Source organism: Gambusia affinis, linkage group LG07, assembly GCF_019740435.1.
Source record: "Gambusia affinis linkage group LG07, SWU_Gaff_1.0, whole genome shotgun sequence".
NCBI lineage: Eukaryota > Metazoa > Chordata > Actinopteri > Cyprinodontiformes > Poeciliidae > Gambusia > Gambusia affinis.
Window position 1 is genome coordinate 16,826,773 of NC_057874.1, and position 23,735 is coordinate 16,850,507.

Consider the following 23,735-nt stretch of genomic DNA (forward strand, 5'->3'; position numbering starts at 1 on the left):
ACCAATGGGGATAATTTGAAAGGGATTCTGATGCAAAACTGACTTTTTTTTAACTTTATATATTTATTCCCTCATTAAAAACGTACCTGGAGTGTTGATTATGTCATGCTGAGCTTCTGACCCCACATAGCAACCGGGGTGCACCTCCCCCACTCAGCTCTATCAGACTAGCGGCAGCAGTAATTGGTAAACACCTCGTGGATCGTGCAACCGCTGAGCCTGGAGAAGTATTGTTGTGATGACGTACCGAAGGAGTGTAGGAAGAGGTAGAAGATTCTTAAAGAGACAGAGGCCAATTTCAATGAATATGATCCGAAGTCAAATTTCTTTTAATTATTATTTTAAAGCATTTTTTTTTTATTACAACTGAAGGTAACATAGTTACTTTTGAACAGAAACTTGAAATTATAACTTTAACTTCACCATTTACAGAAAGCAGCAGCTGCAATGACTACTGGTACCCAGTTCAAGCTCACACAGCAACTACTGTACTGACGGACTAACTTGTCAAATAACTATAACATAGCCAGTTAGCTAACATCACCAATTAGGTTATTTTTCGTTTCCAAACATCTTTGAATAGGAAACCTTTGCACTGATGCAAATACAAATAATGAAAATATTCATAAGCAGATTTACTGTGCTCGCTAAACAAGGTTATATTGAATCACTTTATATTTGGGTTTCTCTGTATGCAAAACTCACCAGACTACGAACAAACGGATCATTACAACTACAAATCATTCAAAACCATCCATGCTATTCATTTGTTCTGCTATAATTTCTTGATTCTGTCTGTGAGTGACAAAATTATTGTCACCATTGCAATTATCAAAATAAAAATGTAAATTCAAGAACACAAAATATAAGCACATTTTTGGTCTAGATGTTTAGAACCATTTTTGCTTAAACTGTGGTACCCGGGCTCCCTCTAGTGGATCTGTGTGGACAATTTGGTGTCACTTGGCAAATATTAACCAAAGAGAATTGAAAGGCAGTGCTTTTGTCCCACCGTGGGGGAATTCAGGTATACCAGAAGCAAGAAATAGGAAAACTGAAAAAAGTATAGGAGACTGTACAATAAAGTCAAATTTACTATATATATATATATACATATATATATATATATATAAAATACAGTATACATATTAAATGTATCATAAGGTCCAAAGAGAAATTAAAAAGAGAAGGGTTACTTAAAACATTTACAGAGTGTGTTAATTTTTTTGCGTTGAAAGCTCCAACAACCTATTAACAATAAATAAAATATACAAGGAAGCAAGAAATATGCAAATAAAATATGCAAGGAATATGCAAATAAAATAAAATATGTGCAAATACAGCAAGGGTGTGCAAAAAAACATCAGGGATGTAAACACTGACTGAGTCTGTAGTGAGCAGTGATGGTTGTAGATCCTAAAATTACCATAAATAACGCTTCTTCGTGCATCTAGAATGCATCAGTCTGTCACTAAAGGAAATGTCCAGATCAGCAACAGCTTCACACATGGGTTGCAAGACTTTATTTAACAGTCAGTGATGTTATTTTAACCAGATTTCTTCTGTCTACCACCCCCTTCACTGGGCCAAGGGGTCGTCCTAGGACAGAGCTGGCCTCCCTGATTACCTAATCACGTCCTCTTAGCTGTACCGAAGGTGCTGCTCTTACAGAGATAACCCCAGAACATGCTCGATGCCTCTACAGTATCAAAATAAGTGCTCCCTGCACTCAGTAAAGAATTGACAAACATATGTGACCGCACCACAGCATGTCACAGAGAGCAGCATCTATGCATATAATGTTGAAGATCCATGAAAAAAAAAATCCCTTTAGAAAAACAATAAAATCACCCACAATACTTCCCGCAATCCCAACAGAAGCTTTTGAAGTTTATGGTTGATGCATACTTTGAAAATGTGGTGAAATGAGAGACGGGAACATGCTGCTGTTGGTTTAGGTCGCCAGAGGTCAGCATTGGGACAGGAGATGATGCTGTCTACAGCGGGGGCTGATCGGTGCCGTTATTAATCAGGTGAAGCGGAGACTGTTTTGTCGCTTTCAGAGATTTCTTGCTTATAGTTTTTTTTTACATGTATACATGTATAGATATATTCTTCAGCCGTCCTCTGTTGGTGTTCATGTGAGGAGGAGGTGAGGTGTTATCTACCGTGGGATGCGCAGTGCGCTGCTGACTGCAGTGTAAACAAGACTGTCCGAGCCTGCGGAGCTGCAGATCACCACGCACTTCTTGACAGCTGCTTGAAAGACACTGTGTTAATCAAGAAGCGTCTTTTTGTTCTGTTCTCCGATCTCTGTCAGCGGATAAGACCCTTAATTCAATCGGCGCTTTTAAAGGGATTTTCTGCGCCTTTTCAAATTAAACTCAACACAAGTCACTCAGTACATCTACTACTTCCGTGCAAACACCACTCCCAGATTGCCTTTTAAACACCTCAACGGTTTTAGCTGCAACGAAACAGCTAACGCCTTGATTTTTTTTATTTATTTTTTTTAATATTCCAAAAATGACGGACAACCAGGAGAACACAGACGCTGAGGACGCGTCTCCGTCCGGGAGCCCGACCTTGCCGCTCCGGCCGCCCTGCGATCGTCTGCCCTGCCACAAGAGCAGCGTGTGCTCCCGCTCCTACTTTGTGGTCGTGATGGTGTTTTTCCATGTCTACATCATTAATGTCATAGCGCTGCTGTTTTACGTGCACTACAGCAGCGGGCAGGAGGACGCCAGCTCAAGCAGCGATGCTCCCAGCGGAGGTGGTCAACCCCAGCGCTCGGAAGCGCGACGTCCGTCGCCATCGAAGCCCGACTTTGTGCGGGATGTTTCCCTGACGAGAATAGAGGGGATACGGGTGAGAGATATGTGCTGAAATTGTTTGGAGTTTTTATTTGACCTGCTGCATGTAAACTAGCGCTGATGTGTTTTAGGTGGGACATGTCCAGAAGGTGTCTCTGGTGCCAGGGAGAGTGCATGAGATGAAGACTTTGAGCCTGAAACCGCTGCTGTTTGGTGAGAAGAACAAATACCCATGGGAGTCTCTAATAGCGAAGCATAGGAGCAAACATTTGCATGTTTATTGCAAACCTACAGCTGCTAAAAGTATTGGACCACTTGCCTTCTCAGAGGTTTAATAAGATCTCAGTCCAACCTTTGCAGGTATAAATACTTAGAACTTTCTAGGAAGGTTTTTCACAAGGTTTAGGAGATTGTTTGTGGTAATGCGTTACTCTCCTTCCAGAAGCTCATTTATAAGGTCAGACACTGATGTTGGGCAAGAAGGTCAAACATCAGGCTCAGTCTGAGCCTGATGTTTGTCCATGCTCTAATTTATCCTAAAGATGACATGCCTGGTTAAGGTCAGGGCTCAGTGCAGGCCAGCCAAGTAAATATATAACAAAGTTGCTTTTTCAGACCTTCACTGGTCTAAAATCATGTTGGACCAAGAAGCAAAACTCAACAAAGTATTTCAACAAAGCTGGAAGCATGAAATCATCAGCATTGTTTAGGTATGCTGAATGAATAGTCAATAAATGTAATAGAAAACATAGTAAGTCATGTTTTAACATCCTAGTATAATACGCTATAATACTATTTTGGTTTGAATGTCTTTGTTCTTGTTTCAGTGAAGTTTACTCAAGTAAACTTCACTGAATCAATAGCAATACTTCAAAGTAATATTAGTAAAGTACAACTATAAAGTATGGTGTATTAAAACTACCCCTAAAAGTACTTTTATTTCCCCCAAAAATTACTGAGGTACATGCAAAGATATCACTTTTTACATAGCATTAGGCTTGTTTTAACATTTGTTTTGTAAGGTCTACATGTTTTGGTACTTTTAATTGGGTCTGCATTAATCCTCTGCAGCAAAACACCATCGTAGCAAAAAGATTTTAACACAAAATGTAAACCTACCTCAATTTATTTTAGAAATATCTGTTTCTAAGTGTGTGTTGTTGTTGTCTTGTGCAGAGATCCCTGGGTTTTTGTCAGAGGACGAGTGCCGCGTGGTGATGCAGCTCGCTCAGCTGAAGGGTCTGATGGAGAGTCAGCTGATGGTACAAGAAGGCCAAGAGGAGCTGGCTAAAGAGCTCAACCTGAGCCCTGAAGAGATCTTTAACCTTCTTGATATCAACCAGGATGGACAGCTGCAGCTTCATGAGGTGCATGTCTGCTTGTGGATTTGAAAGTTATTTATTTCTTCTAAGAGTGAAATATCTCATGCTGTCTTTACTGCTATGCCTCAAAGATACTGACTCATTCCAGAGTGAGAGACGGCATCTGGCTCACTCCAGAGAACTTGCGAGAAATTTATGACGGGCTCAAAGCCGATAAGGATGGTGACGGTAAGAAACTCTGTAGTACTTCATCATAACTGCTGGGTTTTACCCAAAATGATCTTTTTCAAACTAGCCTCTTCATGATAGCAACAGTAGGAAGTGCAATACGATAGAGCCTGAAAGCATTTTTTTTTTTTTGCAAGGATGTGCAAAGTTAAATATAATCATTGAAAATATGTTTATATCAAAACATACTTGACCTTAGATAAAGCACATAGAGGTACTGCTTTTAAAGTCAAACTGTACAGTTGCAGGTGAGAAAAATGCTTTTGTCCGATTCTTTATTTCAGCCTCTTGTTAACCAGAGGTAGAATTAGGTAGAAACAGCATTGGTTTATCAAAGACAGAACTGGACCCGCTTAAGGACTTACACAAGTTTGTACTCAAGCCAGTTCTTGTATTCAAATTTGGACTGCTATTGTAAAGGTAAAGTTGATGCTGCTGCACTCATAGTGCGCACCAAAAACTACTGCTTTGTGGATATGTGGATTTTCCCTATGAATGATTGGCAAGAGCATTCAGAAGAAATAGAGTTGATTTCTGTGTGAACTGATCGTATGAGGCTCTTCACCCTGAAAATATTTTAAGTTGTCCGTTTGTCCGTCCGTCTGTCCATCCATCCATCCATCCATCCATCCATCCATCCAGGTAATTCATATAAAACAATTTTATTTTTTACCTTTCTTTGGTTATGAAATTTTACAGTCATAAGGATTTTCAATAGTTTGAAGCCTTATGGAGGTTTGTTGGATTCATCTATAATCTCTGTACAAATGTGTTTTGGTTAGTTACTGTTGTCATGGTGACAGGTTTGCTGAGCCAGGAAGAGTTTCGGCTACTGAGCAGCAACGCCTTCCAGCGCTTCCTGCTGGAGCGAGGGGTGAAAAGGAGTCAGCTGGTTCGGAATAGCCGGCACACGTGGCTCTATCAGGGCAAAGGAGCCCATCAGGTCCTTCAGGAAATCAAAGAGAGGTGAGCAAGTCTAAACTGCAGATGATGATTCAGAGGTTTCTGCTTGCTATATGTTTAAATGTGGCTGTTCTTCCATTGAAGGGTGACTCGCCTCACTCGGCTGCCGGCCGCTTTAGTGGACCTGAGTGAGCCGCTTCAGGTGGTTCGATATGAGGAGGGGGGCCACTACCATGCCCACCATGACAGCGGGCCGGTCTACCCTGAAACAGCATGCACACACACACGTCTTGCAGCAAACACCTCCACTCCTTTTGAGACTTCTTGCAGGTGAGGCACTGACAGAACGTTCAGCTGGGATTTCATCTGTCTGATGTCGTTACTAAACTGTGCAGTGTGACAGCTGGCATGCTACGTTTGGTGACTCGACATTGTGCGTCTGCTAGTGGTTTGCTAACTGTTTGTGCATGCGTGTGTGTGTGTTCGTTTGCACCATACGTGTGTGTGTCAATTTAAACCTGTGTTGCACACTTAGGTACATCACAGTTCTCTTCTACCTGAACTCTGTTGATGGGGGCGGGGAGACCGCATTCCCTGTGGCAGACAACAGGACCTATGATGAAGTGGTGCGTAAATGTGTCCGAAGAGAGTTGGAAAAAGTGTACAGAGTGCTTGGGTTTCACGTCTGTGCTAACTCACATGTTTGTCAGCGAGTGGTTGTGCTTGGCATGAAGGACATTGTTCCACTTAGTTCCAGTTTGTGTATTAGTCTCTGATACAGAATGATGTGGATCTGATGGACACCAGAAGAAACTGTGACAAGAGCAACCTCAGAGTGAAACCCACCAAAGGGATGGCTGTTTTCTGGTACAACTACCTCTCCGATGGAAGAGGTGCGGAAATTATAGCACATGTTTTTCGGGAATAATTTTTGCAAAGATTCCATTTCATTTCAAATGTAAGTTTTTAGTTTCAAAAGTTATGTTTTCCTTGTTGAAATCAGGTGTTAAACCCATACAGTGAGATTTGTTTATTGAATGATTTGTGCTAGATTTATGACACAGGCAGAAAGGGGGGATTTGTCATTCTTGCATTTTTCACATTCCAAAAAATTTTTCACAAATTGTTTTTTTTATAAAATTTTTCACAGTTTTATAAAAAAAAAAATTCTCACTCCATATGTTCCTAAAATGTTTTATTGTCCACAGTTTTGATTTGATGTTATAGTTAAGGGTTTGCCCAAGGCTTCTCTGCATCTAGTTGCATTTTCTTCCTTAACCGCTTGAATTATTTTGGATATTGTTCACCACTGCTCTTACAGAGATTCTAAATTAACGTATTTGTATGTGACTTGTCTGATTGTAGATTTTTAAAATGTCAAACCCAACAAGAAAAGTTAGCTGTTTTATTTTTTTCAAAATGGCTATGTGTTTATTCTCTATAATCACCTAAATATTAACTCTGTATCAGAAAATATCTCATGGTGTGCAAAAGTCTCATAACATTTCACATGTTTTTATTCCTGTACAAAATCCTGACTTTCTTGTAATATTAGTTTAGGAAGCAAAGACAAATACTGATTAAAATTGTTTTCAAAATTTTAGGAATATCTTTTTCCTTGAAAGGATGTTTTGTAGTGTTTATAACTCTAAATGTAAATCAAACATTTCTGTTTTTGTTTTCTTGTCAGGTTGGGTAGGAGAGCAGGATGAATATGCTCTGCATGGAGGCTGTGTGGTCACCCGCGGCAATAAGTGGGTAGCCAATAAATGGATCAATGTTGATCCAGATTACCAGCGCCAGGCTCGCTACCAGCAGTTGGTTTCACAGCTGCCAGACGATGAGAATGACGAAGATCTGACTTCGAATGCAGACATTCAGAATCCCAGCATCCATCAAGATTTGTAGCTCCTACACCCATACATTCATATGTTTAACAACAAAATCCTCCACCTCTTCCTCTTTCCTGTGCACAGCATTTTTTGGACCAGTTTGCAGCGTTGAGGTTTATTCAGGGAACGAGCTCACTGTGGGAAATAGATCCTTTTGTACAACAGTCTGTTTATTTTGTGTATTATTCTATTTCTATTTCCCACCGTAGGAGTGTTGCAGTAGAGCCTGTGGAAGAATTGTAAATTTCAAATGTTTCAAAGTGTGTAGGGTTTAGTGACATCTAGTGGCAAAGTTTACAAGTGCATGCTGTAGATTCCGTTTCCCTTTTTGAAACTCATCTTCCAGACCCTGTAGGTCAATGTCAGCAGCTGTCAAAGAGAAAAAGTATTTTTAAAATTATAGAAATAGTCAGGGTTCGCCTGATCCACTATAAAAATACTGCAGGAACCTGCAAAAAAGCGACTCAAACAATCTCTATGTAAACATCTATTTTTGTTTTCAATAATAGCACAGTGTTTCTTATATTATTGTGATATCTTGCATTTCTGCCAGTAGATTCCTCTAAATGTTACACACGTGAACTTAAAATGACATTTCTTTGCATGCATAATTTAAAAGGTTTTGCTGTGGCTACAAGGAAACATTTGCACTAGAAAATTGTGACAGCTGCCGTTACCAAAAGAAGCTCACACCTTTTGGTGTGATGCATGATGCCTTGTCTATGTCTCTTCAGTACAATGCTACTGTTTTCTTCCAGAATGCACAATGAATGAAAATGATGTCCAGAGTAAATTTTATTTATTTATTGAATAATTACTGAAAATGCACTCTCTCACTGTTACTGCACCGAATAAAATGTAATGAAACTCAACAGTTCTCTGAATCCTTCTTTTCCAACAATACTTTAAATATGCTTAAATAACATTTGAACATGACAATAAAATGAAAACAAAAACATAACCAAAAGTACAATGTACAAAATATAAGGTGACAAACCTTCTTTTAATTTGTAAAACTTCTCTTTATGATCAAATTTTAGACTTTGGCTGCTTTTCATATGTATTCTAACCAGTTGTTGTACCTTATAATGACAGCATGTTCTGCACTGTGTGATCTTCAACTCCATCATTTGAAAGTCATGTCTTTAAGAAGCAGGGAAGATTTGATGCAGTATCTAAAAGATCAGTTCATCATTTACATTATAACAAGTTTTCAGCTTGCAACACTTTCTGAAAAATTAGATAGGTACAATTTCATAAAATATATTTTTCAAAAGCATAATGTTGCTTTTTTCCAACAGTTGCTTTATAAGACCTTTTTATCTTCCTTAACAATGTCCTTCCACTGCATGAAGTGACAAGATTAATATGGTCCAGGCTTAGTTGTTAAAGTTTGACATTTTAAAGTTGTTTCCAGGAGACGCTAATTTGCTCTTGCAGTTATTTCTTGATTTAAATGAATGGCATTTAAATCAATATGATATCTATGTAACACATGCAATTTTCCCATTTTGATGAAGAATGGTTATGGGTCTCATCAAAATTAAAGTCCAGGGAAGCAGAAAATCATGAATTTAATGTTAAAATTTATAAAGCACTTAATTAGACTTAAAGAGCACCAATTTATTTATTTTTTATATATATATTTTTACAGGAATCATTAAAGTTGCTACTAATTGTGACTTTTTCTTTTTGTTAAAAAAAATCAAAGTAAATTAAAGGCTGAATTAAAAAATCATCGTGAGAATATGCTACTGCATTAAAGTCTACTTTAACTTTTAAAATTATTATAGTATTTTTCTTTCTTTGCAGATTAACGCTGAAATTTAAGACTCTTACCATCGGTGCGAAAATAAACATGTTTTGTGCAACATAGAAAACTTGAAAGATTTAGAAATATGAACAAATGTGTGAAAGGTTACTGGTAACAAGATGCCCAAAAATCAAATCTAAAACAGGTTTAGTGTTATCTGTAACAACACAGGTTCATTCTCTCTGTTCTGCAGGCTATTTGAACAAAATTATGTAGTTAGGAGTTTGATAAACAAAACAATTCCCCCAATAGACAGATACTGAACAGGACATGAGTTCCAAAGTCAAATAAATCACAATAAATCCACCAGAAGACCTGGAGCCAAGTTTAAAAAAAATTAAAAGTCAAAACAAAGAAATAAACATTGACTCCTGCACTACATTGTATGTTTTATATAGCTAGTTCCTAATATTCATTTTTTTCTTTTCGTTTGACATCTTGTTGCCTTTAAAATTTTGTGCCACACTGCAGGGCCTGTAACAGAAAATTTTCAGAAAGTCAGTACATGAAACAAACATGGGTGTGACATCAGAAATTTAAACCCAATAATAACAGGAAACTGTAATTACTGTAAAAAGTCACACAGACAATGAAAGGTGAGATATTTGTATGTTTTTTTCTGGACTCATTGCATGTGACCTGTGAATCAGCCTCTTTTACTCACCTGTGTTGGGTCGTATCTGGGAAGCGATGCTGCCCCCCGATGGTTGAGGCAGTAGAGCACAGCATCATGAACAGACACAAAAAGATGCTGTTTTCTTAGAGTTTCCGAGAAGAAATCACCACGCTCCAGTTGTTCTACAACAGACGCTGTAAAGCAGCAAGGGAATCGGGGGATGACAAAATGTATTTCTTAAAGAGCAGCTTCAGAAAAGTGAGTTGCACTCACCTTGACATCCAGAAAAGTAGATATCCACATCAATCTCACTGAAGTCCCGGAAGATCTGTTAACACAGAAAATAGAGGAGAGTTTTCTTCAGGCAATGTTTTCAATTTTAAAATATTTTATTTCATTTTGAAGATTTTAGCAATAAACAAAGAGAACGAGGTAACATTTGGTAGAATACAACTGTGTGCTGGTGTAAAATTACCCATAACATGTTTTAACAATAACATTATTTAAATATGTATATACAGCATAAAAAAAGTTCCATAGAGCTAATTTACACCAAATGTCATCTTTAGGTATTTCACAAGATAAGCAGAATCAGTTTACCTCCATTTAATTCTAATCTAAAGTGGTGCAAATTCACTTCACATCAGTCCAATGCAACAATGTTGTCCAGTTCAGTTCCAAATACAGTATATGCTACCTTTATACCCAGTCTTGACACTCGCTTGTCTTCAATGAACCTGTTCACGTGTGGAATGATCTAAATACGTGGGGGGGAGGCTTTAGCCCTCCTCAACTTTACCAGTTTTCTACTGTCCTAACATTTTTGAAATGTGCTGCAGGCATCAAATTCCAAGTGAATATTTTTTAAAAATGCAGTAAAGTTAATTTGTTTGAAAATTAAATATCTTGCCTATATTCAATTTATTCAATAAGTTGAATATAGGTTGAAAAGGATTTGCAAGTTGCTGTAATTTGGTTTTATTTATGTTTTACACAATATCCCAACTTCATTGTAATTGGAGTTGCAATTAGGTTGAGAAGCACTGAGTCGTGATGTGGCAAAGAAAAACAAACAACTTGCACAAAGTCAGCATCAGCAAGAACTTCTTCATTGCTCTGCTGAGGAAAACAAGTACTAGTACAGACTGAACCCAATTTATCTTTTATTGAACAAGAAAACTGGCAGTTAGGGTGAAGTTGATGGCTGAGCAAGAACTCAGTCAATAAACCCTTCCAGTAAAGGGACATGACCAGGTCCTTTTATTTCTTTATTACTTACATTTGTCAGTGTCTGTATGGCCACGGTGTCAATGAAGTTAGCCGTGGATAGGTCAAGGATGATGGAGTGAATGTCCCATGTCCACTTCCCAAGAGACCCAAGAGACACCTGCTCTAGATCCCGACTCAGAGTGTCCTCGCTGCTGGAGCCCAGAGTGGTGGTGTCCCCGTCCTGCAGCTCTGACATCCATCCCAAACTGGTGCTGTCTGGATGTCCTCCTTTGAGGTACTCCCACCTGGAGCAACCGTCGGGCGTCCGGGGAGTGGTTGGGATCACAAACACTGTCCCGTTTCCCCTCTCGGTCCGGCTCTGTTCCTCCTCCTCTGCAGCTGTCATGTCCACGTGTGTGTCTCTCCAGTCGTCTGCCTCGTCCTCCTCCACTGAGATCTCTGGAGGCCCAGAATGCTGTTTAGCTGCTTTCTGTGCCCGTTTCTGAATAATTAGAGAAGAGGAAGTAGTTTAAGCTTTGGTTGCATCAGTGTAGAGCACAGATATTATGAATGTCTTTGTTTTTGCATTTAGGTTGCCATAAACCTCACAGTGAAAATGCAAATATTAAAACTGAACAAAAAAATCATCATTTGTGTTTTATGCTGGACGTTTCCCACCTCTCCTTTAGCCTGCCTCTTTGCTCGTCTTTCAGCTCTCCTTTCTCTTCTCTTCTGTTTGGCCTCCTGCCTCCTCTTATAGGTAATCATTTTACCAATATCAAGCCCACTCTGGAAACAGGTAAACATAAAGTTAAATCAACAGAAACAAGAAATTAATGATTTGGTAAACTTAGTATGCTATAAAATCTCCAATAAAAGAAAAAAGGCTAAAGTAAAAATCTGACATCCGTTTTTATCTTCTCCCAATTTTTACTTCAAATTGTTCATTCAATATTTATGCTTCTTCATCACTTTTCATTTAACCACCAAATACTCATTTTTGAGTATTTGCTATAATTAACAAGAAATGGTCTTATAATAATCTTTCTGATGTTTTTGAACCAGACCTGAACATGCAATATGGGTTAAATTACTTTGTCATAAGTTTTAAAAAAAAATACAACCAACATAGTGATTATATGGAACATGTCAACCAAGGTAGAACCATGAATGAATGAATGAATGAATGAATGAATGAATGAATGATAGAGTGCCTCTGAGACATAGTCACAAAACACCTTACAAGATAAGATATGAAGACCATAAAGTTCTCAGGACACAGAAAACATTAAAATAAAGGAAGTTTTTAAGTCATAAAAGGAGAAACATAAAAACATCCACAAGAAAACAAATATAAGATAAACTAAAGCTAGTATAGATTTTATATAAGTATCCCTGGACAATCATGGATCTTTAACTGATTTTAAGAGTCTGATAAACAGAAAGACAGAACCTCTAAACATGTAAAAGAAAGGAAACAGAAAAACTAGCTGGTTGTAAAACTCGATTTCTGGAAATGGAATTTTACTGTAGATCAGCTGGTGTTTTACAAGTTGACTAGACGCTAAGCTGCTTGTTGTTTTATATCCTTATTGCGGTGTTTTAACTATCTAGGCTGACTTAACTGGTGACTGAAGATGAAATGGTTGTTTGCCTGTCCCTTAACCCGGAGGAAATTCTAGGCGATTTACAGTAAAGTAGAGGGAGAGAGAGAGCACTGTAACTTACTCCTGTTTTTTACAAAATCATACCATAAAGAATTGCTTGGAAACAATATCATCTCAACTACACCTTGTCTTTATTACCACAGTAGTTTCTTTGTGTTGTTGACTGAGGTGTTGTCACAAAATATTGAAAACATCCCCCAGAAAACGACATCCTTTAAATGAAATATTATTGAATTCTGGTCTTTTACAGTCAAATAAGTAATTATTTTGTCAATATAAGTAAAAATAAATAAAATAGTGTGAACAAAAATATGAAACACTTACAGTTACCAATATATTGTAATATTGAAATGTTTAATAACAGGATCATTTAACAAAAGAATAGAAAGAAAGAGGACCAACCTTTTCTTTCAGGGCCTCCAGGTAGAGTTCAGCGTTGGCAAAATAAATTGTAGCAGAGGAGCGGAAAATAGTAACACCTGGAACCTCTCTGGCCTGTCACATACATAAATATCACCAGATTATTTTGCAGTCAGGGCAGAAAAACCCCATCTATTTTTGACTTTCTGCATGTTTATCTCACCTCTCTGTGTGTCTCTATGTCCACATAGAGTTCTGTACCAGGAACATTTCCCAGAACAGAGTATGTAGGCCTAATTAACAGAAGTTGAAACATGCATTTGTTTGTCATTTGTCTGTGTTGTGGGACAGCATGTAGAAACTCTGATAAGGTGATGAAGAATCTTACATCTGAGTCCTGAAGGCAACTGTGAACAGAGAAAAGGCGATGGAAGCAGCCAAACCCAGGTCCAGATTGAGCAGCATTGTTGACATCCAAGTCACTAACCAAATCACCTGGGGGGTCGCAGAAATCAAAAGGTCCATCATGATGGCACTCAAACATTAAAGTCCCTGTCTAATCACAACATCTCACCAGATCGATTTTGCTTCTCCTCCACAGTGTAACGACATCAGAGTACTGCTTGAACATGCCCTTCAAATTCACAAGCACAATCGATGCGAGGACGGCCTAAAGCAACACAGTTAATTAGACCTAAACCAGAGTGTGACCTCACTAACACTTGTGGCCTGGATATGAACTGTCGTCGTAGTTGTAAAAGAGAGGAAAATATCCGACCTTTGGCAGCTCCTGGAACAGCATCCCAAGTTTTAGTATCGTCACCAGTACGATCAGACAAGAAGCCACTCCAGCCATCTACAAGAATGACACCAGAAGTTTTATTACATGTGCATGGAAAATATCAGTCAGTTTTGTCTGAATAAATTAGATATAGTTATAAAGTAGGTTAAACAAACAAAATGATTAATAGATTTGAATAAATTGCTGATGCTGACATTGACAGTACTTATTTTCGAACCATTCAAGCTGAAACAATCTCTTTTACTTCTTAATGTAACTCAGTAAATTTAACTCATGACATGCCTGATTTATATATAATAGGAAAAATACTACAATTTGAAAGGGAATTATTACATTTAACATACTGAAAACAGTATGCTAAATTTCAAATGGTAAAAAACAGGTACTGAATATTTTGTATATTTATGGAAAGAAATAATTTCCCATTTCCACTTAATGCATAATGTAAGATGCTCTTTTACAAGCAAAATGATTTGCCTTGTAGAAAAAAGTAATATTTACATTCTCATGTCATTTGTTGCTTTAAAACCATTTCACTTTGTTCTGCATGGAGAAGCTATAGCCAACAAAAGTGTTTTTATAGCTCATTTAAACATGTCTTGTTTCATTTGATTACTTGGGTTTTCTATTGGCTTGCAACTGAAAGTTTTCTTTTCTATTTCAGAAACTGCAGAATGACTTATAATGGGAAAAAAGAGCTAATTTAAATCTTCTCTGCTGTTGCTTACTCACTTGAGTTTTTCCTCCAGTGCTGTCCTGGACGAGACTTCGAGACATGGAGGAGCAGACAGAGAAACACTGGAAGAAGCTTCCCACTGCATTACTGAGACCCAGCGCCACCAGCTCCTGCACCGCGGTGGAGAAAAAGAATGAATCAATAATGCAGGAAAATACAAAAGAAGAATAAAAGCAGATAGACTAAACAGCTTGATGTGAGAACAGACTCACCTGGTTACTGTCCACCTTGTATCCATGCTTCAGTGCAAATGTTTTCCCAAGTGAAATAGATACAGCATAACCAACAACGGCAATAGCAAAAGCGTCACCAATGACGTCTCCAAAAAGACTCAGGTTGGGCACAGAGGGAGCGCTTAAACTGGGGAAGAAGAAAAATGCAAAACTGGTGGAAAAAAGCCTCAACAGAAGTTATAGCAGCCCAATATAAATCCAAAACACTCACCCACTCGGGATCTCTCCAACAACTGAAACACTGTAGTTGTTGTTTAGGTGTATAGTGGACGATAACAGAGTCGCTGCTACAATCTAAAGAAATTATAAGACATGAATTAAAAATAAGCATATTTCACAACACTGTTCCAGCCCTAGACATTACTCATTGAAATATAGTCAATCATGGACCAGCTGTGGATCTAATTATTAGCCATATATTACACATTTCTGCAGTGGAGTGCATAAATGTGGGAGTCCTTCCATTATTGCTGAATCAGCTGCTTATTTCCACTGCATCTATGCTTTTTTTTTTTAGTGCTGCATCATCAGCAGCCCTGAGCAGTGCATGCACCCATACACACAGTGTTGATAAAGCAAAAAGAGGCCAAAGAGTGTATCTTTATATCCACTGACTGTGATGAGTTCCACAGGAATGGGGACTGGCAGCTTTGTGCTCAGAAATGAGTTGAGCTCCTTCGCTCCAATCAGGAGAACAATTGTTACAGAGCTGACCAGCAGAGTGGGAAGATGAGTCTTTGGCAGCGAGAGGCAAAGATCCACCAGAGTCTGAAAATCAAAAATAGACAAAACAGAAGGAAATTTTGTAATCCTCTAAATTGGGCCCTAAAATACTGAAACCGAGGTATTTAATGCTGCTGTATGTTTATCTAGAAGCTGCTTCATCGTTATTGTGATTTATTGTAATTGGCCTGAGATTTTTTTTAAAAAGCAACTATTTTCTAAGTTAATGCAGCACTCTCTTTTATTCAACACTCTACTTATGTAACAAAAAAAAATCCTTCCCACTGTTCTCTTGAACTAAAGACCAATAACAGAACTACAATTTCTCTCTAATCTAGAAAAAGTGGTACTCATTAAGCTTCAAAAGATTTTAGACACCCATGACATTGGTGGGGAGTTTCAATCAGTTTTTAACCCCACAGCACTGATACAGTGAACAATTTTTAATTACGGTACATTCCTTTTCAACAGAAACATTTCTGTAAATGCTTATGTTTTTGTGTTTTCAGGCTTATGAGTACCCTTTGAGACCACACATCATAATAATCAGAAATTTATAGGGGAATGTGTTGTTGGTAACCACAGTACAGGTACATCCTGGTCTAACTGGGGTAGGCAGGAGTTTTTCAGTATGTTTATGGGGTTATTTCTATTCTGCAGTCTCTTCTCAGTTTGGGGTCCTACAGAGATCCATACTGAGTCCACTGCTTTTATTTTTGAACATGTTGCCTCTTGAATTCATCTTTAAGAAGCACAATGTGGCTTACCATTGCTATATTGACAGCAATGAGGCCAACTGGTTAAACTGAACGGTTGATCCGGAAAGTCTTATTTTCTTGTTTGGTTCCTCAAGAAATCTAGGTGTAATAATAGCCAGCTAAGTCAGATAAACAGAATAGTGGTGTTATAAAATCCAACTCCAGTTAAACCTTATCTTTCTTTTAAAAATCTCAAGAAGGTTAGTCTAGCTTTTACCACCAGTTCCCTGGATTATTGCAATGCTATATATGCTAATCTAGCAGCATTTATAAAATGTCCAGAACCGTGCAGCTTGTCTAAACTGATATAAACAAATAAAATATATTTCTTGTTGTCATGAACAGTCTTCCTTGGTTTCTTGTTGGTTTCTGTATTGAGTTAAAAATGCTGCTATGAACTTTAATGTCTTAAATAGTGCAGCCACTTCCCTTTTATGTGATCTCTAAAGATTGTGAGTATTTCAGTCAAACAATGAGTTTCTGGATTTTCGGAGATTAAGATGTAAAGATGACTGGGCTTGCTTTTTGACAAATGCTTTATTTATGTTCCAGTTATATCTTAAGCTTTTTATTGAAATTTACATAATCTTTTTTTTTTCTGCAGTAATTTTATTATTTTTGTAAATTATCCATTAAAAACTACACATGTTTGTATTTTATCAAACATTTGTACAGAACTTTTGAAAAAGGTACAGAGCTGTAAAGAACTCGCAGACTTTAAAAATGGTTTTAATGGCAGGTAGTATTTTGTGAGATTAGAAATAAAGTCTGACTTGTCAGTGTTGTTTTTTGAACAATATATTTTTAGCTATTATTTTATTTTTATCTTTTATTTTTTGCATATATGTTGGAATTGAAAGAGTACTCATATAATTGGCTCAAATGAGCCCATTAAGCCAGAGTGAGCAGATGATGATACTCACATAAACTTGCGACAGAGGCCCAGTGAAGCGTTTCGGGGAAACTTTAAATAAGTTCTTGAGTTGTGCCACTACAGCGTGTGCTGCTGCAGCTGATGTGTAAGCCCGCACCAGAGGTTCAGACAGATATGTTCCCACGAAGCCAAACTTTATAACACCTAACAGCACCTACACGAACACAGTCATTTAAGTGGTTAGGAAGTTGCAAAAGCAAAACCTGAGAGTTTCTCGTATTTTCTGCACTGTTTGCCAAACCTGAATAAGTCCTCCAAGGAAGGTAGTAACAGCTGCCACCTGCACCCTGTAAGCATCCCGGGCCGCTACGTCCATTTCTAAAGTTGAATTGGTCCCGTTTGTTTTCAAGAAAAACTCATCGGGAGCGAGTCTCTCTGTCACGCTGCCCACCATGATGCTGAGGATGGTAAAAGTACCTAAAAAATAAATGAAGATTTATGCAGTGACATAAACATTTTCAACAAGAAATGTATATTTAAATGACATTAAAAGCTAAGAAATTTAATTAAGAACTTTAAGAATTGTTTGACATTTTTAAGATTTTCTCCAATCCACACAGGCTCATAAATACACATGCATTACATGTATTTACCTAAATCTCTTAATATTTTCCACAAGAAGACCCCAAAACTCTCCCTTCAGATGACAGATTAAGATGTTTAAACCTGCTGTGAACTGGAAACTACAGAAAAACCAGTAGAGTAATTTCTACACCAAACTGACTGAGGGACTAAGACAGAATTTCAAAGCAAATATTACTGACAAACAAATGCCTTTGTGAAAAATCTTCACATGCTCAGAAAAAATAAAGAGGCAGCTTTTATGTCAGAAAATCTAAAACTGTGATCATGCATGAATTAGAGAAAAACAAATAATAACCTATACAATCAGTTATTGTTTTTTTAAATTTAATCTGAACTTTAAAAAAGATTTTCAAAAAAAAAAGATTAAAAGGCCCAAATTAATTTGACATTCATGCTGAGAACTTGTAAATCTCTTATTCTAAGGGTTTTATATTTGAGACTGTGCTCACCAATAGAATTATGACGCGATGTACCGAAGAAAAAGTAAATTAAAGCTGGATAGAGAGACGAGTAGAGCCCAAACACAGGCGGTACAGAAGCCAGTAGTGCATATGCCATACCTGTGAAATGCAAGATAATTTTTAGCTTGATTTAAAAAATAAATACAGAAATACAGTTTAGCTAAATGTCAAAAAGATATTTAGCTAATCATTGCCTCAATCACTTGCAGCCGAGATCCATTTTCTCATTTTTAACAATTATCATACCTTGTGGCAGGTGCATTATCCCCACACTGATTCCTGAGACCAGGTCAGGCATCCCATAGTCCCACACCGAGTACTTTGGTAGCCAGTACAGCACAGGACAACTGTTCATTACACTCCGCTTTAGTTTTGGCAGAGTACATCTACAAAAATAGAAATGTTCATTTTCAAAATCATTTTTCCCGCAAAAAAATTTGAAAGATGTATTTTAACACAGCAAGCCCTTTACCTGAAGGAGTCTTTTAAACGATCAGTCAGAGGTTTGTGGATTTCTGAGAGTGTTTTTCTCTTTGTTAGCTCTTCCAGTCTCTGCTCGTCCAAGACTTGCCTCTCCACTCTGTATTTCCCAGATTCAGCTTTTGAATCCATTTGAGCATCAGACGCAGAACTTAGATCTATTTATTATAATGCATAAAAACTACAAGCTTTCAGCAAAAGTCAATGAACCCCTCGATATGCCCAGATCACAGCTGGATCTGCTTTTATATGCAGCAGTGTGTAATGGTTAACTATAGACAGGACATTGTGGGCAGAGCCATTGAAACTAATGAATGATCAGAACAAGGAAAGGATGTCAGGAAAAAAAAAAAAGATAAACTCTGCTGATTTTAGATGACTTTGTGTTTCCATTCTGGCTAGATTTCTACTCAGCAACAAAAAGGAAGGCAGTGAAAGGCAATGGAACATTTTCTACATTATTACAGGAAGCCTTTATTGAATAATGTAGTGACAGGAATGGGGAAGGAGAGGGGGGAACATCACAGGGGACTGAAGGCTCAAAGCGAGGACTGAAGCGCGCTAACCTCTACGCCCGATATTGTTCAAGCTTTTTTTTAAAAGCTGAAACCTGTGAAGAAACAAGATGTACTCAGTTCTTAGGAAAGCGTTGCCATGAAACCTGACTCTGAGCTAAGAGCAAAGGTTTAATCTCTTCTAGGATAGCATGCACATGGCAAAAGTGAAGAAACTGGAAGAAGAATTATACCCAATAAGTAGGGATACAAGGCAAATAAAGCCATTTATAAATAAAAACAAATTGGATCACATTTGCCATCCCAATTGCTTCAAAATATTACATTTTCTATATAACTCAAACTCCTTTGACCCACTTACTGCCAGCAACAACACTGTCTCTATTTTTGGGCCAACAGCTCAGAGGGCAGCAGCACCGGAGGGGGTTACATACCTTGGCCATTGAGTTTGCTCAGATCTCTCAGAGCCCTCTGACTTGCATTTTCGGCAACATCAACAACACGTGTGGCCTGAAGAAAAACATGGATATTTACCGGCTTTCATAGACCGACGAAAACTCAGTGAGTCAAGAAGAGCAGATGACTTTGGTAAGATTTTTTCACAAGCAAACAAACTGTAACACAATGTTCTCATCTGTATGTTTACTTTACCGTACTTTATGTAGAATGCAAAAAGTTTAGCTTGACTAATTTGCACATTAGATTGATTACAATGAAAAGATTAATTGTCGCAACTGATTTTCTAACCTTTTTATTTACATTTTTGTCAAATATTTTATTAGAACTTATCCCAATTTTGTAGGATGAAACTTGATATTTTGATAGACTGTAAAAACTGTTTTCTATGAAATTATCTAATGACAGAATAACCATGTGACTAATTTACTATATTAACTATCCAAAACAGTAATCCAATCACATCAATGCAGCATATTTTTCTTTTTTAGTTAACAAATTTAGATTTTTGTAACTGGATATAAATGTTTGTGTAATGAGATTGGGAAATATCACCCATAACCTTCAAGCAAAACATTATAGTAGAGAGAAGTAAAAAATAAATACGGACAATACATATTCCTACAAAACCTGTATAAATTGCACAGACTATTTTTTAGTAGAAAATTATGTTTGGATCTGGAATATAATTAACTGAAGTCTCTTTGTGTTTTTTGTTTTTCAGAAACCACTGCCTTACTTATTCTGGTTGTGTAAAGTTTCCAGTGTTTTCTTGTAAATAATCAGTTTCCTGATAAATTCAGAAAAGAATGGATCTTACATCCAAGCATGGGCTGGTGCTGCTTGAACAACTCAGGAAGATGAGAGAGGTTGAGCATCTGACAGACGTGGTGCTGGTCGCTGAGGGCATCAGCTTCCCCTGCCACCGAGTCATTCTGTCCGCCTTCAGCCCTTACTTCCGCGTCATGTTCACGTGTGGTTTGCGTGAGTGCAGTAACAGGGAAATCTTCTTGCGTGACACGCCTGCAGACAGCCTGGCCCTCCTCCTGAACTACATGTACACCTCAGATCTTCCTCTCACTAATGACAATGTGCAAGGTTTGTCAATTGCAGCTTTTCTCCTGCAGATGGATGAGGTCTTTGCACGCTGTCGGCAGCACATGACTGAGAACATGGATGCTTCCAACTGTCTCGGTGTGTATTTCTTTGCCCGTGACCTTGGTGCAGAGGAGCTGGCTGATCACGCTCAACGCTTCCTAAGGCAGCACTTTGTCCAAGTTTGCCAGAATGAGGAGGTTCTGGAGCTGGAGGCCCATCAACTTGGAAAGCTCCTGAATTCTGATGATCTCAATGTGACAAGAGAAGAAACTATCTTAGATGTTGTCCTTCGCTGGGTTAAGCACAACTCCCTGATGGATGGAGAGGTCCGTGCTCGGCATCTACCTGAGCTGCTGAAGAAGGTCCGTCTGCCGCTGGTAAACTCTGACTACTTAAGAGAGGCCATGAGGAGGAACACAGCTTTGCTGGCTGATGCTGAATGTCTGGAGATGTTGAATGAAGCACTGGAGGCTGCAACCATGCATCCCTCTGCTGCGCCACGCAAACTGAAGCTAAGGTACGGAATGGAAACCACAGATCTGCTGCTTTGTGTTGGTAATGACGGAGGGGGGATCAGGTCAAGGTATGGCAACTACACAGAACGAAGCTTTTGCTTTGCCCCATCCACTGGCCGAACCTACTACATCACCTCCCCTCGCTATGGAGACGCTCTGGGATATGTGTGTGCTGGAGTCGTTACTGAAAGAAATGACATTATTGTAGCAGGAGAGGCAAGTGCACGCAGAATGGCCCGACAGAAAGACATGAATGTTGAAATCTACAGGTAAGAATAAGGTGACATTGTTTCCAGCTGAAAGCTTGTTTTTCCTCTGAGAAACTTATTGTGGTGTGCCTGGGTTTGCAGGTATAAAGTAGAAGCCCAGGGCAGCTGGGAACACCTAACATCCGCAGAGTACCGGGACTCCTACACCCTGGGGTCTCTGGGAGACACTCTGTACCTCTTGGGGGGGCAGATGAAGCTAAAGAACCAGTTTCTCATCACAAATTGTGTGGAGCGGTGGTCTCTGCAGGGAGGGCCCTGGCGGAGTGCAGCACCTCTGCCTTTGCCTTTGGCCTACCACAGTGTGGTCAGAATGAAAGACTGCCTTTATGTGATGGGAGGACGCACTCCACAGGTACTGTTATATCTATCTTTGGTTATGTGAAACTTAGAGCATTACACTTTTGTCAGCAGCTTATTATCGTGTCTGCACCTGCTCTGCCTTTTCATTCTCTACTCCACTTGAACTTCCAGTCATATCGTATGGACGATGAGCCGGACCGTCTTAGTAACCGCCTCCTGGAGTACAATCCAAACACAAACAAATGGACTGAGCTTGCTCCAATGAAGTACTCTAAGTACCGCTGCAGTGCTTTAGTGCTGAATGGGGAAATCTTTGTAATAGGTAGGTAGGTTTTGGACTAGTTAAACTGATAAAACTTGGGAATGATTACAATGCATTTCTCTTCACTATTAGAACTGCCATTCATTTGGCAATAAAGTAACATTAGAATAAAAAATGGTGACATTTGCAAGGACAATGCTCCTAATGTGATAAACCAAAGATAGTTAACTTCCCTCTTCAGATTCAAGCCACTCAGTCACTACCTAGACCACAAACACCAAGATCAGACTCAGTCAAATTTAAACAAAATACTTCTATAGACACTAACCTTTTCCTCCAAAATCATGCAACACAAATGCTGTCAAATGATCAAGAAACTATCTCTTCTCTCAGCTTTACACTCTGCTCTTCATGGCCAATGTGGAATCATCTGTTCCCTCCTGGGTGCAGAAACCTGACAGCATCAAAAGAAACAACTCTGACATGCACACACTTCTGCATTTAGCAATGTCTTATAACTAAAAGCTTGAAACGTTAACCTAATTCTGCTGCTGTCTTCTCCGCAACTTTCTCTCTGACCCGTCTGCTGTATGTTGTTGACCTGAGTTAATCAGACACAAAAAGGCTCATAGACTGAGAGGATGAAAAAGTGTCATGTGGAGACAAACCTGATCGCAACAAAAAAAACAAACTAGAAAGTACCTAATATTGCTAATGAATTGCAATTGCATTGATTTGGTTATTGGTGCTTACGTGTTTTGCAGGGGGAATAGGATGTGAGGGAATGGACCGAGGGCAGTCACGTCATTGTCTGAGTGCTGTGGAAATCTACAACCCAGATGGAGATTACTGGAAGGATGGGCCTCCTCTCCCGTGTCCCCAACTCTCACTGCGTACTAATGCCTCTAATGCAGGCGTTGTGGGAGGAAAAATTTATGTTTGCGGATATTACAAAGGAGCAGGTACTGACAGGAAATTTGCGCTGACATTTTCTTTTTGAAATTAGTTTCAAGATGAAACTAAATTTCTTTCCGTCAACTCCCTCATCTCAGATCGTCATGACGATATAACAAAGGACATACTGGAGCTGGATCCATGGGAGAACCGGTGGACAGTGGTGACCCGGCGCGCACTGATGCATGACAACTATGATGTCTGCTTGGTGGCAAGTCTCAATCCGAGGGGACTGGTATCCCCACCCTCTGACGTAGTCAAACTGTGATCCACAGCTGTCTGTCAGAGTAGAGTTTGGATGCAAGAAATCAGCAAAGGAAATTAAGTAGTGATGCACTTATTAGTCTGTGTGAAAGAGGGTATGCGCTTAATGACTTGAATGCACTTTGGTAGGCAGAGATGTGATTTGTAAATACTATTTTGTGCGTATTGCTCCTTCAGAGAGGATTTCCTGAATCTTGCAGCCTCACAGTGAATATTTAAACCTGCCTATTTTTACAAATATAAAAAAAGTGATTCCCTTTACATCTATCATGATTAATATGTTTCTTCGATATAACATATAAACCAAACTTGGACTTGGACATCCCCAGAAAGGATTATTCAGTTTTTGATGACTACAAATGCAAAATGGCAAATCGTGTACAGGAAGCACCTGTTAGTTTTATAAATTTAACATTTTACATTGTAGTCATTGAACTGTATTTAGTATGCTTGCTGAAGCTGAATGAAAATGTAATTGTTTTTAGAAATAAATATGCACTTTATTTGGAGTATGGATGCTGTAGCTTGATTATACACAATAATAATTGTTTTAAATCATTATTGCAT

At 38.5% G+C, this 23,735-nt stretch overlaps 3 protein-coding genes across 3 annotated transcripts; 2 read left to right on the forward strand and 1 right to left on the reverse strand.

Annotated features, from left to right (window-relative positions):
* The first annotated feature begins 1,989 nt into the window (after positions 1 to 1,989).
* On the forward strand, positions 1,990 to 8,054 carry p4htmb (prolyl 4-hydroxylase, transmembrane b). Its single transcript, XM_044120929.1, has 9 exons — positions 1,990 to 2,868; positions 2,945 to 3,026; positions 3,990 to 4,180; positions 4,267 to 4,363; positions 5,167 to 5,329; positions 5,411 to 5,596; positions 5,802 to 5,892; positions 6,036 to 6,159; positions 6,957 to 8,054. The coding sequence occupies exons 1-9, from the start codon at positions 2,527 to 2,529 to the stop codon at positions 7,172 to 7,174; spliced, it is 1,494 nt and encodes a 497-aa protein (XP_043976864.1). The 5' UTR covers positions 1,990 to 2,526; the 3' UTR covers positions 7,175 to 8,054.
* A 958-nt stretch (positions 8,055 to 9,012) lies between these two features.
* Positions 9,013 to 18,667, reverse strand: slc26a6l (solute carrier family 26 member 6, like). The gene is made up of 19 exons (XM_044120930.1): positions 18,528 to 18,667; positions 18,302 to 18,441; positions 18,044 to 18,154; positions 17,251 to 17,426; positions 16,999 to 17,163; positions 15,210 to 15,362; positions 14,806 to 14,888; positions 14,574 to 14,721; positions 14,358 to 14,471; positions 13,602 to 13,679; positions 13,398 to 13,493; positions 13,212 to 13,318; positions 13,047 to 13,116; positions 12,866 to 12,958; positions 11,475 to 11,585; positions 10,867 to 11,298; positions 9,861 to 9,915; positions 9,636 to 9,781; positions 9,013 to 9,445 (listed from the first exon to the last, which is right to left on the reverse strand). The coding sequence occupies exons 1-19, from the start codon at positions 18,665 to 18,667 to the stop codon at positions 9,419 to 9,421; spliced, it is 2,445 nt and encodes an 814-aa protein (XP_043976865.1). The 3' UTR covers positions 9,013 to 9,418.
* An 824-nt stretch (positions 18,668 to 19,491) lies between these two features.
* kbtbd12 (kelch repeat and BTB (POZ) domain containing 12) lies at positions 19,492 to 23,670 on the forward strand. The gene is made up of 6 exons (XM_044120931.1): positions 19,492 to 19,638; positions 20,231 to 21,388; positions 21,470 to 21,740; positions 21,860 to 22,010; positions 22,715 to 22,912; positions 23,003 to 23,670. Exons 2-6 carry the CDS (start codon positions 20,316 to 20,318, stop codon positions 23,170 to 23,172), a joined length of 1,863 nt encoding a protein of 620 aa, XP_043976866.1. The 5' UTR covers positions 19,492 to 19,638; positions 20,231 to 20,315; the 3' UTR covers positions 23,173 to 23,670.
* Positions 23,671 to 23,735: the final 65 nt, after the last annotated feature.

Coding starts and splice junctions, on each gene's coding strand:
- slc26a6l (XM_044120930.1), bottom strand. CDS start 18,667: ATGGATTCAAAAGCTGAATCTGGGAAATACAGAGTGGAGAGGCAAGTC. Junction 13,117..13,211: donor GTTGCCTTCAGGACTCAGAT/GTAAGATTCTTC, acceptor TCTGTTAATTAG/GCCTACATACTCTGTTCTGG. Junction 11,299..11,474: donor AGAGGCAGGCTAAAGGAGAG/GTGGGAAACGTC, acceptor CTAATTATTCAG/AAACGGGCACAGAAAGCAGC.
- kbtbd12 (XM_044120931.1), top strand. CDS start 20,316: ATGGATCTTACATCCAAGCATGGGCTGGTGCTGCTTGAACAACTCAGG. Junction 21,389..21,469: donor ATGAATGTTGAAATCTACAG/GTAAGAATAAGG, acceptor CTGGGTTTGCAG/GTATAAAGTAGAAGCCCAGG. Junction 21,741..21,859: donor TGGGAGGACGCACTCCACAG/GTACTGTTATAT, acceptor TTGAACTTCCAG/TCATATCGTATGGACGATGA.
- p4htmb (XM_044120929.1), top strand. CDS start 2,527: ATGACGGACAACCAGGAGAACACAGACGCTGAGGACGCGTCTCCGTCC. Junction 4,181..4,266: donor GACAGCTGCAGCTTCATGAG/GTGCATGTCTGC, acceptor TATGCCTCAAAG/ATACTGACTCATTCCAGAGT. Junction 6,160..6,956: donor CTACCTCTCCGATGGAAGAG/GTGCGGAAATTA, acceptor TTTTCTTGTCAG/GTTGGGTAGGAGAGCAGGAT.